The 13189-nt window shown below is 38.8% G+C and overlaps 1 protein-coding gene across 22 annotated transcripts in view; it reads right to left on the bottom strand.

Annotated features, from left to right (window-relative positions):
* Positions 1–13189, bottom strand: part of Clasp2 (cytoplasmic linker associated protein 2) — a 220169-nt gene that overhangs the window by 165449 nt on the left and 41531 nt on the right. Inside the window, exon 1 of one of the 22 annotated variants that reach the window (XM_029563673.1) lies at positions 5499–6103. The exons of 20 other annotated variants lie outside the window; for them this stretch is intronic. In XM_029563673.1, the coding sequence (XP_029419533.1) occupies positions 5499–5514 (16 nt within the window). In that variant the 5' untranslated portion in view covers positions 5515–6103. Of the gene's footprint in view, positions 1–5498; positions 6104–13189 lie in introns of those variants that run through there. One more of the 22 variants, XM_008833419.3, reaches the window with a different exon arrangement.

The following is a 13189-nucleotide window of genomic DNA, read 5'->3' as shown; positions in this document are numbered from 1 at the left end:
ATGTGCACCATCAGCTTTCTTGATGCTCAATAATACCCACTCTTTTGTCCCTTGTTATTTACTTTCTCTCCATACACTTTTTAGAATTTATTCTATCACTGGTTTTAATAGAAAATATTGTCCTCAAGTAAGCAAGTCAAAAGGTAGACTTTTTCCTGCCCTGAGATTTAAATCATTCAATCTAGTGTGTCATAGGTAATATTCAAGAGTATGGAAAAAAGATCATTTCAGTATTCATTTCTTTCTTTATATAAATTTTGTTATTTTATGTGTATGCATGTATTGCCTGCATGTAGATAAGTGCACCCATGTTGTGCAATGCCCTCGGAAGTCAGAAGAGGCATCCCCTGGGACTGGAGTTACAGACAGCTGTTAGCTGCCATGTGGGTGCTGGGATTCGAACCCAAGTCTTCTGCAAGAACAACCAGTGTTCTTAATCATTGAGCCATCTCTCCAGCCCCCTGTTCATACGTTTTAAACCAAGTTTTATATCAGTTAAAAGTTGCCTTGAAGTAAAAGGAGCTCACAGAGGGTGATCGCTAAAAAGCCTGATTACACCATCATTTGCATATGTTCTTATAAGACTAATTTTTAAAAAATAGACTGTACCGAAATGTTAAAAATTGAAGAACAGTCTATTTACAACAAAACCTTATTTCTTTCCAGCCAATTTGCAGTAACAACAAAAGGTCAAATTCCTCTCTTCTGCTTTCGGGACAGATTGCAAGACTCAGCATCATATAATAATCCTACAGGTTTTTAACCCTCTTTGGTTTCAAAGCCCAGAGCATAGTACTACACAGTTTGGCTTTCTACTTATAATATGGATGAGACAATTCAAAAAGTATCCAAGCACGAATGATGGCTCACGCCTTTAATCCCAGCACATGGAAGGCAGATCTCTCTAAGATGGAGGCTATCTACCCAGTGAGTTCCAGGCTCGCTGGGGCTACAGGGACACCCTTGTCTCAAAAATCAATCTGTCAGTCAGTCAGTCAGTCAGTCATTAAGTCAGTCAATTAATCATTCCCCCCACAAAAGTATCCAAAAAGTAGCCCCAAGAAATCTTCAAGTGGTAGTGACTATAGGACCTCACAAATCTGAGTTTACCTAGAAATAAAACTGCTAATGACATTAAGCTTATATAACATAATAGATTAGTGACTGGAATACCTAAAGATCAGCTATAAGCAAATAACAAAAAGTTGAATGACCAAAAATTGGCCAAGATGCCAAAAAGTGAGGATATGGAGATAGCTCGGTGAGTAAAATAAGTATCTGGTGCACAAGCAGGAGGACCTGAGTTCAGATCCCCAGGACCCATGAAAAAGTCAAATGTGACCCACGGCAAGATACAGCTATAATCACAGGTCCTATCCCTGGGGACGGAGGCAGGTGGATCCTGGGGTTTGCCGGCCAGCCAGCCTAGCTCAGTGAGCTTCAAGTTTACTGAAAAATCCTGTCTCAGAAAATAACTAAAAAGCAATGAAGGAAGACACCAATGTCTTCTATGAGGCAAAACACTCATACGCATAAAATAAAAATAAATAAATCAAAAAATAAAGATGACTAATCTTATCAGAAAGCAAATGTTTGATAATGTCTCAGGCATTTTTCACTGATTTGATTGGCAAATTGTTAAAAGATTAGTAATGCCAAAAACTGAAAAGAATATTAGCTAGATGTGCTACTGTTGGAAATGTAAACTATAAAGTCTCTTCTAGAGCAAATCAGTTAATAGCTAATACAATTTAAAATGAAAACTTGGAGCCAGAAACGTTACTTTTGGGAATTCTGAGAAAAGTGTATGTGGCATGTACAACACAGAACATTTACAAAAATTATATATGTTAAATAATCTAAACTTTCACAAAAGATCAAACAGTTAAATCATTACTACAGAATACTGCAACAGTTTAAAGAAACGAGGTGGGGTAACACATGATGGTATAGATTCGAGTCAACATTATGCCACAATAAGCAGACATAGCACATGTCAAAAATATATTCAAAATGGGGGCTGGAGAGATGGCTCAGTAGTTAAGAACACTGACTCTTCTTGTAGAAGACCTGGGTTCAAATCTCAGCACCCACATGGCAGCTAACTGTCCGTAACTCCAGTTCCAGGGGATCTGATGGCCTCTTCTGTCCTCTGAGGGCATTGCACAACACGGGTGCACCTACTTAACATGCAGGCAACACACAGATACACATAAAATAAAAATAATAGATAAAATATTTTAAAAATATATATATTCAAAATGATCACTTTAAGAAAATGCAATTTGGGCGGGGCCAGAGAGATGGCTCAGTGGTTAAAAGCACTGGCTGCTCTTGCAGAGGACCTGAGTTTGGTTCCCAGCACCCACATGGCGGCTAGCAACTGTCCCTAATTCCAATTCCAGGGGAATCCAACTCCTTGGATTCTGACCTCCACAGGCATCGCATAACACAGGTGCACTTACACACATGCAGCCAATACACTCATACACAAAATAAAAATAGTAAAAAATATACTTAAAAAAAAAGAAAATGTGGGCCTGGTGTGGTGGCACATGCCTTTAATCCCAGCACTCAGGAGGCAGAGGCAGAGGCAGGTGGATCTCTGTGAGTTCAAGGCCAACCTGGTCTACACAGTGAGTTCCAGGCCAGCTGGGACTACAGGGAGACCCTGTCTCAAAAAAAAAAGAAAAGAAAATTTGAGTGGGGCGTGGGGCGTGGTGTTGCACTCAAAAAGGGTAAAAAAAATAAATCAATAAACACAAAATTCATTTTGTTAATATGTAAGTTAGAGCACAGTAAAAGGCATGAGAAAGCACTACATATTAATAAAAGTTATTCATCTTTGCTTATAAACAATTTTAAATGGATTTTTTTGCTTTATGTTCATCATTTGATTTTTTTTTTTTTTTTTTTTTTTTTTTTTTTTTGTTTTTTAGACAGGGTCTCCCTGTAGCCCCAGCTGGCCTGGACTCACTATGTAGACCAGCTGGCCTTGAACTCAAGAGATTTGCCTGCCTCTGCCTCTCGAGCACTGGGACTAAAGGCAGGTGCCACAATGCCCAGCCTCTCATCATTTGAATTTTTAAAAGATAATGTTTTTAATTTTTTAAAAAAATATTTTATTATTTTTATTTTATGTGTATGAGTGTATTGCCTGCATGTATGTGAGTGCACGTGTGTCATGCAATGCCGCAGAGGTGAGAAGAGAGCTTTGGATTCCCCTGGAACTGGAGTTAAGGACGGCTCATAGCCGCCATGTGGGTGTTGGGAATCGAACCTGGGTCTTCTGCAAGAGCAGTTAATGCTCTTAACCACTGAGCCATCTCTCCAGCCCCGTTTTTAATTTTTATATGAGCAACATAGGTTAGGAATAGTGTGGTCTATCTGCTGTATATAGTCACAGGATTCTGGTGTATTATATGTAAGAGAAGCTAACATGCAGAGTAGGTATGTATATCCTGTGCTTAAAACTATGAATCCTAACAGATATATATGGTTTTATTATTCAGAATTTTTATTGTTTTTTTATTTTTATTTTTGTCTTTTTGAGACAGGGTCTCCCTGTAGCCCCAGCTGTCCTGCAACTCACTACGTAGACCAGGCTGGCATTGAACTCAGAGATCCGCCTGCCTCTGCCTCCCAAGTGCTGAAACTACAGATGTGAGCCACCAGGCTGGCTCAGAATTTTTATTTTTTAAAAAAACCGTATATTTTAATCCAATATAAGTATTACTATTTTAAGGAAAAGAATTAGGTAGGTGGTTACTCTCTAAGTTATATAAGTTTTACAAAAGGTCATTTTACTCTGGGTTTAAGAAAAAAACAATACAGCTCAGTGTGGTGGCGCACACCTTTAGTCCCAGCACCTAGGAGGCAGAGGCAGGCAGATCTCTGTGAGTTCGAGGCCAGCCTGGTCTATCTACAGTGAGTTCCAGGCCAGCTGGGACTATAGGGAGACCCTGTCTCAAAAAAAAAAAAAAAAAAAAAAAAGAAAAGACCAAAAAAAAAAAAAATTCCTAAACTAAGTAAACACATGGATGTCCAATGGACTAAAATGTTTTAAGGAAAAAGAACAGAAATCCTTATATAGTCCAAACCAAACACAACATTTAGTTCCCTGTAAATTAAGGGGTTTTGTTTCATCTTCCTAAGGAAAGAAACTGGGCCATGCACCCTAAGTATATGAGAACTTAATATGATGTCTTTTACCTTAAAAATGGGTAACATGTTCAAGGCCAGCCTGGTCTGCATAGTGAGTTCCAGGACAGCTGGGCTACAGGGAGACCCTGTCTCAAAACACCAAAAATAAAAAAAGAAAAAAAGAAAAAAGAAAAGAAAAAGAAATTCTTATTTCTATAAGGTCACATAAAATTCACATAATTCTCAGAATAAATCATAACAACGTGTAATGCCAAATTTACTGTCATGTTTCCATTTAAATGTTTAAATGACTATCAACAGCAACATTCTGGGGAGTTTTCATCCTGTTCTTCATAGCTCCAAGGGGACCGATTAGAGGGCAAGAGGTCATGATCTAGTCATAGGAAGGCTGAAATGACTGAGTTAAAGCCTCCAAATAAAAACAGTCCATAAGAACCTAGAATAAAAAAGGTAAAACACTTCATAAACCTAACATTCCCCTCTGTACAGATCTCTGATATACCTAGAAGTATCTTAGTACTCAAGAGTTAGGAAGGACAATATCAAATGCACACCTGGGGCTCTAGATTCGGTCTAGTTTGCTTTCTGTACCTGGACCTAGAACATACGTCTCAGCAAGTCTCAGCTTCCCAACCTGTAAAATGGAAACACCAGAACGCCCTGTGCACTTCACTGAGTCATCTGTACCTGAGGAATTAAGGTACATTAAATATGTGAAAGTGCTTTTGAAAACTGCAAAACACTATAGAAACAGCTCTAAAAATTATCCTTAACAAAACAACAAAATCCATTTTTGATCAAATTCTGTCCTATATAAATTTCTTAAGACTGTTTACTAAAGACACTGACAAATCACAAGCATATTAATTAGTATAGTATCCATGGCAAGCCATTTTGCTTCTTTAAGTATTTTATTATTACAGAATTCAAATTCTGCCAAACGCAAATAGGAAAGCTGTCAAGCTAGCTAATCAAATCTCCCTGCCAAAACCTGCCATTGCTCTAAAGGCCATGTTCTCCCTCCAAAGCTTCTGCATACATTTCCCATTCCTTCCATATCCCTTAATACCCAGTACCAAACTGAAGAAGGCTTGTTTGGGTTGCAAGGCAAATTTTCACCTTATATTTGTCAGACCCCATACAGACACATCAAGTGAAAAAATATACCAAATGATAAGCACACACCTGCATAAATGCACACACAAGTATATATACACATAAACACCTAAGTGTCCTTCATTCTTTAGGGAGAAATTATTTCTTACACAGCAAGCGATCATCACCTTAAATGAAGTGTATAACACAGAAAAAGAAGAAAAATAAATCATACTCACCATCTCCCATAGCCATTCAGATGGTCCAGGGAGCTCTCCCAAAGCCAAGAGGTCAAATTTCGTAGCAAGTAAGTACAGCTCAGTGCCTGCGCCACTGGGCTCGGCCTGCAGCCTACCAGACACTGGGAGCACTGTGTGACCCAGGCCGTGCTGCAGCTCTGCACCGCAATAGCCAACAGCTGCTACTCCACTTCAAAATAAAAGTCTGGGGTCTTGCTGAAAACCCTCGCTTTTTTAGCAGAGCCTAGCAGGGCTTGATCAAGATTTTTCTTTAACTGCACATATGCTGTTAGATACAGGTTGTGATGTTTCTCCTTGTACCGGCTTCCTGAAATTTAATCTAAGAAAAGCTCTGGGAACCAATAAATGCTATCCCATTGGGGGACTTTTAATGCAATCATCAAAACACAAGGCATGTGTTCAGCAATCATTTTCTGCTTCCCTAAAGATATCCATGTAATCAGTAGCAATCACATGATCTGATGGATTAGCTGGTTTGCGCCTTTTGAAAAAGGTTTTCATCCTTTTGTCATTACCTTTTAATATTTACAACAGAAGACTGCTAGAAGTGCATAAACAGGAATAGCCCAGTTTCCATGATTAACTGCTCTCATTATGCAGGAAGCATTCTGGCTGCCGTAAACAAATCACGTCAAAGACAGCCCATCAAAGGCGGCTCTGTGCGCAGACAGCAGGGCCACACGGAACAAAGCTTGCTTCTGGTAGACAGAACCTAACCAGTGCGCAGCTGCAGGAAAGCTGAACACCCTCTATCCAAGCTGCACAACCATCACTATATTATCAAGCTCGGAGAAGGCCCTGGGGCTCATAGCCACACAGATATATGTTAAATCAACCTAAGGAAAGAGCTGCTCTGCTCCCTACCAAAGGACACATTATCAAAACAGAAAACTAGACTGGAAGTTACATTATTAACTCCTATTAAGTGAAATATCAGGGTAAATTTTTATTTATTTATTTATTTATTTATTTATTTATTTATTTATTTATTTTTTGGTCTTTTTGAGACAGGGTCTCCCTGTAGCCTCAGCTGTCCTGGAACTCACTATGTAGACCAGGTGTTAGTAAATTCCTCTTTCCCTAACACAGGCTGGCCTTGAACTCACAGAGATCCATCTGCCTCAGCCTCCCAAGTGCTGGGATTAAAGGCGTGAGCCACCTAAATTGAATGCTTTACTTTATTGTCAACCTCTAAGATAATTAATTCTTTCCTATCAACTATTTCAAATAGAGAAACTGAAATTACTTCACCATGATTATATGCCAAACTGTGTTTGGCCCTAGAAACACATCAGACAAATAGAATTATACATAATTTTTTCACAATGATGGAGAAAAAGATGAGGTTACAGGCCACCAACACAGTTGGTGTTTACATCTTGGACAGTGTGGAGATTGTCTAGAAAGCTCCATGACAACACCAGGCCTTGCCGTAACTACAGGGGACCCTAACTTTCAGTCAGTCTTCTCCATCCTGGGTTGGTGTTGGCTCCTTTCAGGCGTGATATGATTAATTCCAGTTTCCTTCTAATAGCAGAGCTAATTCTACTGTTATTTAGCAATTCTGCCTAACTTGCTTTGTAAAATGAGGATTAAGGTCAGACAGAAAATTCTCAAGACAAAAAACAAAGTGCATTTTCTCACTATTCCTAAATCAAATCTCTGATGCTATATAGTATTCTTGACTACTGAACTAGTGCTTTAGAAGCTCAAGTCAAAGAATTTAATCAGAACTTAAATCAAGAGCATTGAAGTGGCAATTTAAAAAGAAATCAGAGACAAAAGCATAAAGTTATCTATCAAGACATGCAAAGGGGAGAAGAGACAGAAAAAAAAAGAGAGAGAAAAAGAAACCTACTTTCTCTGAATGATAAAGGTAGAGAAGATGGTGTTGGACCATGGCATTCCATCTCTAGCCCAAAACCCTTTATGGGCTTCCTACCTCTCTACAAGTTCATCACATTCTCCCTGATCTATGGGTCCTCACTTCTTCAGCATGCCTCATAAACACTTTCTTATCCCCTCACTGAGCTCCAGGAAGCACTGGTCTCTCTTCTTCAAATATATCAAGTCCTGTTCCACATCTGGTCACTTTTATGGTCACTATGTTCTCTGGCCAAGTGTTTGTCCTACCAGTTGTTCCTTGACTAGGTTATTCTTCTTTATCACAGCTTCAATTCAAGTATGTCACCTCTCAGAAAAGCTTGTCTCACTATTCTACCTAAAATGACATCACTGAATTACTTATAATCTAACGTCCTATTTTCTCTATGTAATAACTGTTCAGCTAATTCAGCCAAAATAACTAAAAGAAATCTACAGCAACTTTACACTGTCTTCTGGCTTTTACTGTTAAGCTTTGCAAAATGACTTTTTTGTTGTTGTTGTTTTATTTGAGACAGGGTCTCTTTGTAGCCCCAGCTGGCCTGGAACTCACTATGTAAACCAGGCTGGTCTTGAACTCACAGATTCGCCTGCTTCTGCCTCCCAAGTGCTGGGATTAAAGGCATGCACCACCATGCCCGGCCAAAATGACTTTTTCATCATGAAACACTCTAAATACTGAAAATGTATGATGTTCCATTATTACAGTTCCAGCAAAGACACAGTGTCTTTTACCACAACAATTTCTGGTCCCAGAGTATCATGTGGAACAAATCTGAAGTTCAGGCTATGTTTGCATGAACTCAAGATAATTTCCCTTATGTGAGTACACAAACGTGAGAGGAGGAGGCAGCATCTTCAGTGGTCACCCTCCTGCTGGATGCATTCGTCATTTCCAGTACATGTTCACAATGACATCTATTTTGCCCTAAAATGCTTTCCTCCTCTATAACTTTATTTTATAGTTTGAGTGTGTGATTAAAACAGAACCAACAAAGATCTGAAAACTGTGGGAAAAACATGCAAAAATAGGAGCTGAATTTAATGCAAGCTATTTTATTAAATTACTAGGTCTTCCAATTATTGCCTATAGAAATCTTTTCACTGCCCAAATTATTATTATTGTTATTTATTATTATTATATATTGTAATACTGAGGATTGAACTTCTACAACCTTGTTTATCCTAGACAAGTATTCACTGAGCTATATCGCGGTCCTTTTTTTACTTTTTTAAGACAAGGTCTCATTACGTTTCCCAGGTAGGTCTTGAACTTGGGATCTTCCTACCTCAGCCTCCCAAAGAGCTGGGCTGACAAGCCTCTATGTGTGTATGCACACATGTGTGAAATGAAGCAGAGCTGGGATTTGGAGTTTTCTTTTTAATGTGTCTTGAATGTATTGCTGGCATGTATGTAAGTGCACCTGTGCTGTGCAATGCCTGTGGAGGCCAGAAGAGGGTATTGGATTTCCTGGAACTGGAGTTACAGATGGTTGTTAGCTGCCATGTGGATGCCAGGAACTGAACCCAGGTCCTCTGCAACAGTAATCACTGACCTTAACTGCTGAGCCATCTCTCCAGTCCCATACAGTTAGACATATATATATTTTAAACACCAATGTTAAGAGTCACTTTGGAAAAAGATCCAAAAAGCATGGGAGTGGATTTCTCTGATAGCACCAAATAAAATATTTTTTATCTGTGAAAATTATTAAAGTACATTGAGTTAAAATAATGTTAATATTAGTGGAAATTATTTTTTTCATTTAACATTCTCCCACTCGCAGCAAGGTCTTCAGGAAGAATGCAAATTCAATGAACAAGGAATACCAATATTTTCCCCATTACAGACTGTTACCATGGTGTATATATATGTTTACTTACTTGTTTATAATCTATCTCCCTCCCTACAAAATCAGCTCACTAAGGGTAGAAACGTCATTTTCTTTACTATTAGGATAGAATCTAATTTACATTTTAAGATGCTCACTCTAACTTCTAGAGAACAAATAGATTCCAGGAGGCAAACATGGAATGAAGTCTCCTGCAGTGGTCCAGGAGAAAGCTAAAGGAGACTAAAGTATTAACAGTAGAAATGTAAAAAATAAGCAAACAAGACATATGTTCATATATCAGAGGTAGAAGCGACTGGTTAGTTAGAATGGGAAATCAAGTCAGGTTTCTAGCTTGGTAGTGCCATTGGCTGAAAAGGATAAGACTAAGAAGAAACAGATTTACAGACTAAGAAGAAAAACAGAGGCAGGCCTGGTAATACCAATAATTCCAGCACTTGAGAGGCAGAAAGAAGAGGATCAGAAGTCCAAGGTCATCCTTCACTACCTAATTTGAGGCCAGCCTGGCATAAGTGAGACCTAGAAAAGGACAGGGAGAAAAGAAAGGGGGAGAGGGAGAAAGAAAAAAGGGAGGGAGAAAGAGAGGGAAAGCTTTATTTCAGGATATGATAAAATCTAAAGTCTGAAATACCTATTAGGCATCCAAACAGAAACATCACCAAGGACATGGGCGACCAAAGTTAAGAATACAAAGGAGAGGTGACTAAGAACTAGTTACAATTGCGACCCATTTAAAAAAAAAAAAGTAGTTTGGGGGCCAGGAGTGGTGGCGCACGGCTTTAATCCCAGCACTTGGGAGGCAGATGCAGGCGGATCTTTGGGAGTTCAAGGCCACTCTGGTCTACATAGTGAGTTCCAGGCCAGCTGGGGCTACAGGGAGACCCTGTCTCAAAAAAAAAAAAAAAAAAAAAAAAAAGTAGTTTTGGTCTAGACCGGATCACTCAGAAAATTTTTTAAAGGGAGAGGATCAGATATTATGTTGAGGTTCTTGATTCATCTGGAATTGAGTTTTGTGCAGGGTGAGAGAGATAAGGATCTAATTTCATCCTTCTGCGTGGAGCTATCCAGTTTGACCAGCACCATTTGTTCAACATGCTGTCTCTTCTTCAATATCTATCTTTAGCCCCTTTGTCAAAAATAAGGTGGCTATAAGTACAGGGACTTAAATCTAGGTCTTTAATTCTATTCTTCTGAACAATGTGCTTGTTTAATGCCAATACCACGCTGTTTTTATTACTACAACTCTATAACATAATTTGAAATTGGGATGGTGATACCTCCAGCTCTTCTTTTTATTGTTCAGGAATGTTCTGGCTATCCTGGGTTTTTTGTGTTTCCATATAAAATCTAAGATTACTTTTTTTAATTTCTGTGAAGACTCTGATAGAAGAAAAAGTAGGGATCACACCGGAAGTGATAAACACAGGAAAGGAATGGGACTCCAATAGCAATAGTGCAGACATTAAGACCAACAGTTGTCAAATGGGACCTCATGAAACTAAAAGACTTCTGTACAGCAAAAAACACCACTGACTGAGTGAAGATGCAGGTTACAGAATGGGAAAAAAATCTTTACCAGCTACACGTCAGACAGAGGGTTAGTATCATTAAAATCTGGGGCAAGGAACTAAACAGAGCTCTCAAATGATAAAACACAAATGACTGAAATTTTTTAAAATAATCAACCATCAGGAAAATGCAAATTAAAATTACTTTGAGATTTCATCTTACCCCAGTCAGAATGACTAAGGGTCCAAAACACAAATGATGACAAGTGCTGGCAAGGATGTGACAAAAGAGGAACACCTATTCAGTGCTGGTCAGAGTGTGGAATGGTGTAGCCATTATACTACTATGGAAATCAGTGCAGAGGTTCCGCAAAAAGTTAAAAACTAGATCTACAACATAGAACTCTGTATCCTACTTCGGAGATACCTGTTCATCCATTCAATGCTGCTCTATTCACAATAGCCAGAAAATGGAAACAAATTAGATGTCCATCAACTGATGAATGAATAATCAAAGTATAATACATTTACACAATGGAATATTGTTCAGTGATTAAGAAAAATAAATTGTGAAATTGGCAGAGAAATGGAACTGCAAACAATCATCTTAAGTGAGGTAATCCAGACCCAGAAAGATAAATGTCACAAGTTCTCTCTCATAGGTGGATGCTAGCTTTGAATCCTTAGTTAAGTGTGTTTCAATCAGAAACTCACAGAGGTCAGGAAACAAGTAAGGGACCATGGGGAATGGGAGTCATGGGAGGGGAGACAGAATGCAGTGATATAGAGAAGAAAAGAGAAAAAAATGGAATAGGAAGTGTTAAAAGGGCTGTGGAATGGGAGGGCAGGGCAGAGGAGGAAGTAAGATGAGGAATAACTAACAATAGAAGGCTTTTAAAAAGTCATATGGAAGCCTCCTACTGTAGAAGCTTCTTAAAATATAGACCTATACAATATTTTTAAAGTTTAAATGTAGTTACCCTATAATGAAGTTCAATGGCCCTACCAGACATCACAGTGCTAGCAAATACAGAGCAAAATGTCATAAATAGACTCCTTTTGGAGTTATTGACTGGTGTGTATGAGTGTGTATGTGTATATGTGTTCCACAGGCTCTCAAACAATACTGGCTATTGCCACTGCTCTTGGTTACCTGCCAGAGCTTGAAGCTTAGACAGGATTGCTGAAGACATTACATATGTGAGTAATGTAATAGAACAAACAAGGAGAAATCAAGCTGGTACTGGCCTCAAAAAACTTCATCTCTACCACCTTGCTTTCATAGTACTAGAAGGTGCCATGCACGCTACTAGAAGAGAAAGGCAGTCATCAACCTTACCCAGCTGTGAACCCTGGGAGCTACAACAACAATGGGTCTGGCAAGATCTTCCCACTGGTGGAATAGTGGCACAAATGCGGGAGTAACCAAACCACCTTCTGGTTGGATATAAGGCCTACTTCACAAGATGAAGCCCATATTTGGCACTGTTATCAGATCCAAAAACTTGTGACTAGACAGGTCACAGGCCATAGGGGAGAACCTACTACTATTATTCTACTAAAAACACATAGTATTAAACTGACTCCTAATGACTTATTATCATACCCATAGATCGGTGCATCTCTCAACTCTGACCACAGAAGCTTCTTCTTACAGCAGATGGTGATTAACAAAGACACATATCTAATTGGTCAACATGCAAAGAATAAGAGACTGTAGAATGCACAGTCCTAAAAGGGATACCTCTATCATACCATCTCTCCTCAGGCTCAGGGACCACTGCAGAAGGGCTGCACTTTACGATCTGCAGTTTGCTGACTATGTGAGTATGGCACCCACATATGTGGAACATATGAATGTGGAGAGTTAAGTATGCTATCACCAAAACATCTTAACTGAAAAAGAAAAGAAAAAAATCTTAACTGTCTTCTATATCACATTATTTATACTATAGACTTTTAAATGTTCCTATTTGACTATACTTGCAATATTTACATCATCATAATCTCCAAGACAATATTTGGAACTCCTCCAAGAAAAATAAATGCAGATTCTAACTCCAAACTGCTGTGTTTAGAGAGAGAGGAACAAGAGAAAAAGAAATGGAACAGGGAACAAAAAAAGCTCCCATTTTGGAGGTAACCAAAATAAACTCAACAACAGTACATTCAAAATACACCACAGCCAAACAATAACTCCATAATCTTATAATACATATAACACATTTTCCTTAGAGTTTTAATAAAACAGTATGGAGGACCAGGCGTGGTGGTGCATGCCTTTAATCCTAGCACTCGGGAGGCAGAGGCAGGCGGATCCTTTGAGTTCAAGGCCAGCCTGGTCTACATAGTGAGTTCCAAGACAGCTGGGGCTACAGGAAGACCCTGTCAAAAAGACCAAAAAATAAATAAATAAATAAATAAA

The sequence above is a fragment of the Nannospalax galili genome, unplaced genomic scaffold (genome assembly GCF_000622305.1).
Source record: "Nannospalax galili isolate Female #2095 unplaced genomic scaffold, S.galili_v1.0 scaffold1176, whole genome shotgun sequence".
Classification (NCBI taxonomy): domain Eukaryota; kingdom Metazoa; phylum Chordata; class Mammalia; order Rodentia; family Spalacidae; genus Nannospalax; species Nannospalax galili.
This window is presented reverse-complemented; position numbering and strand designations above follow the sequence as displayed.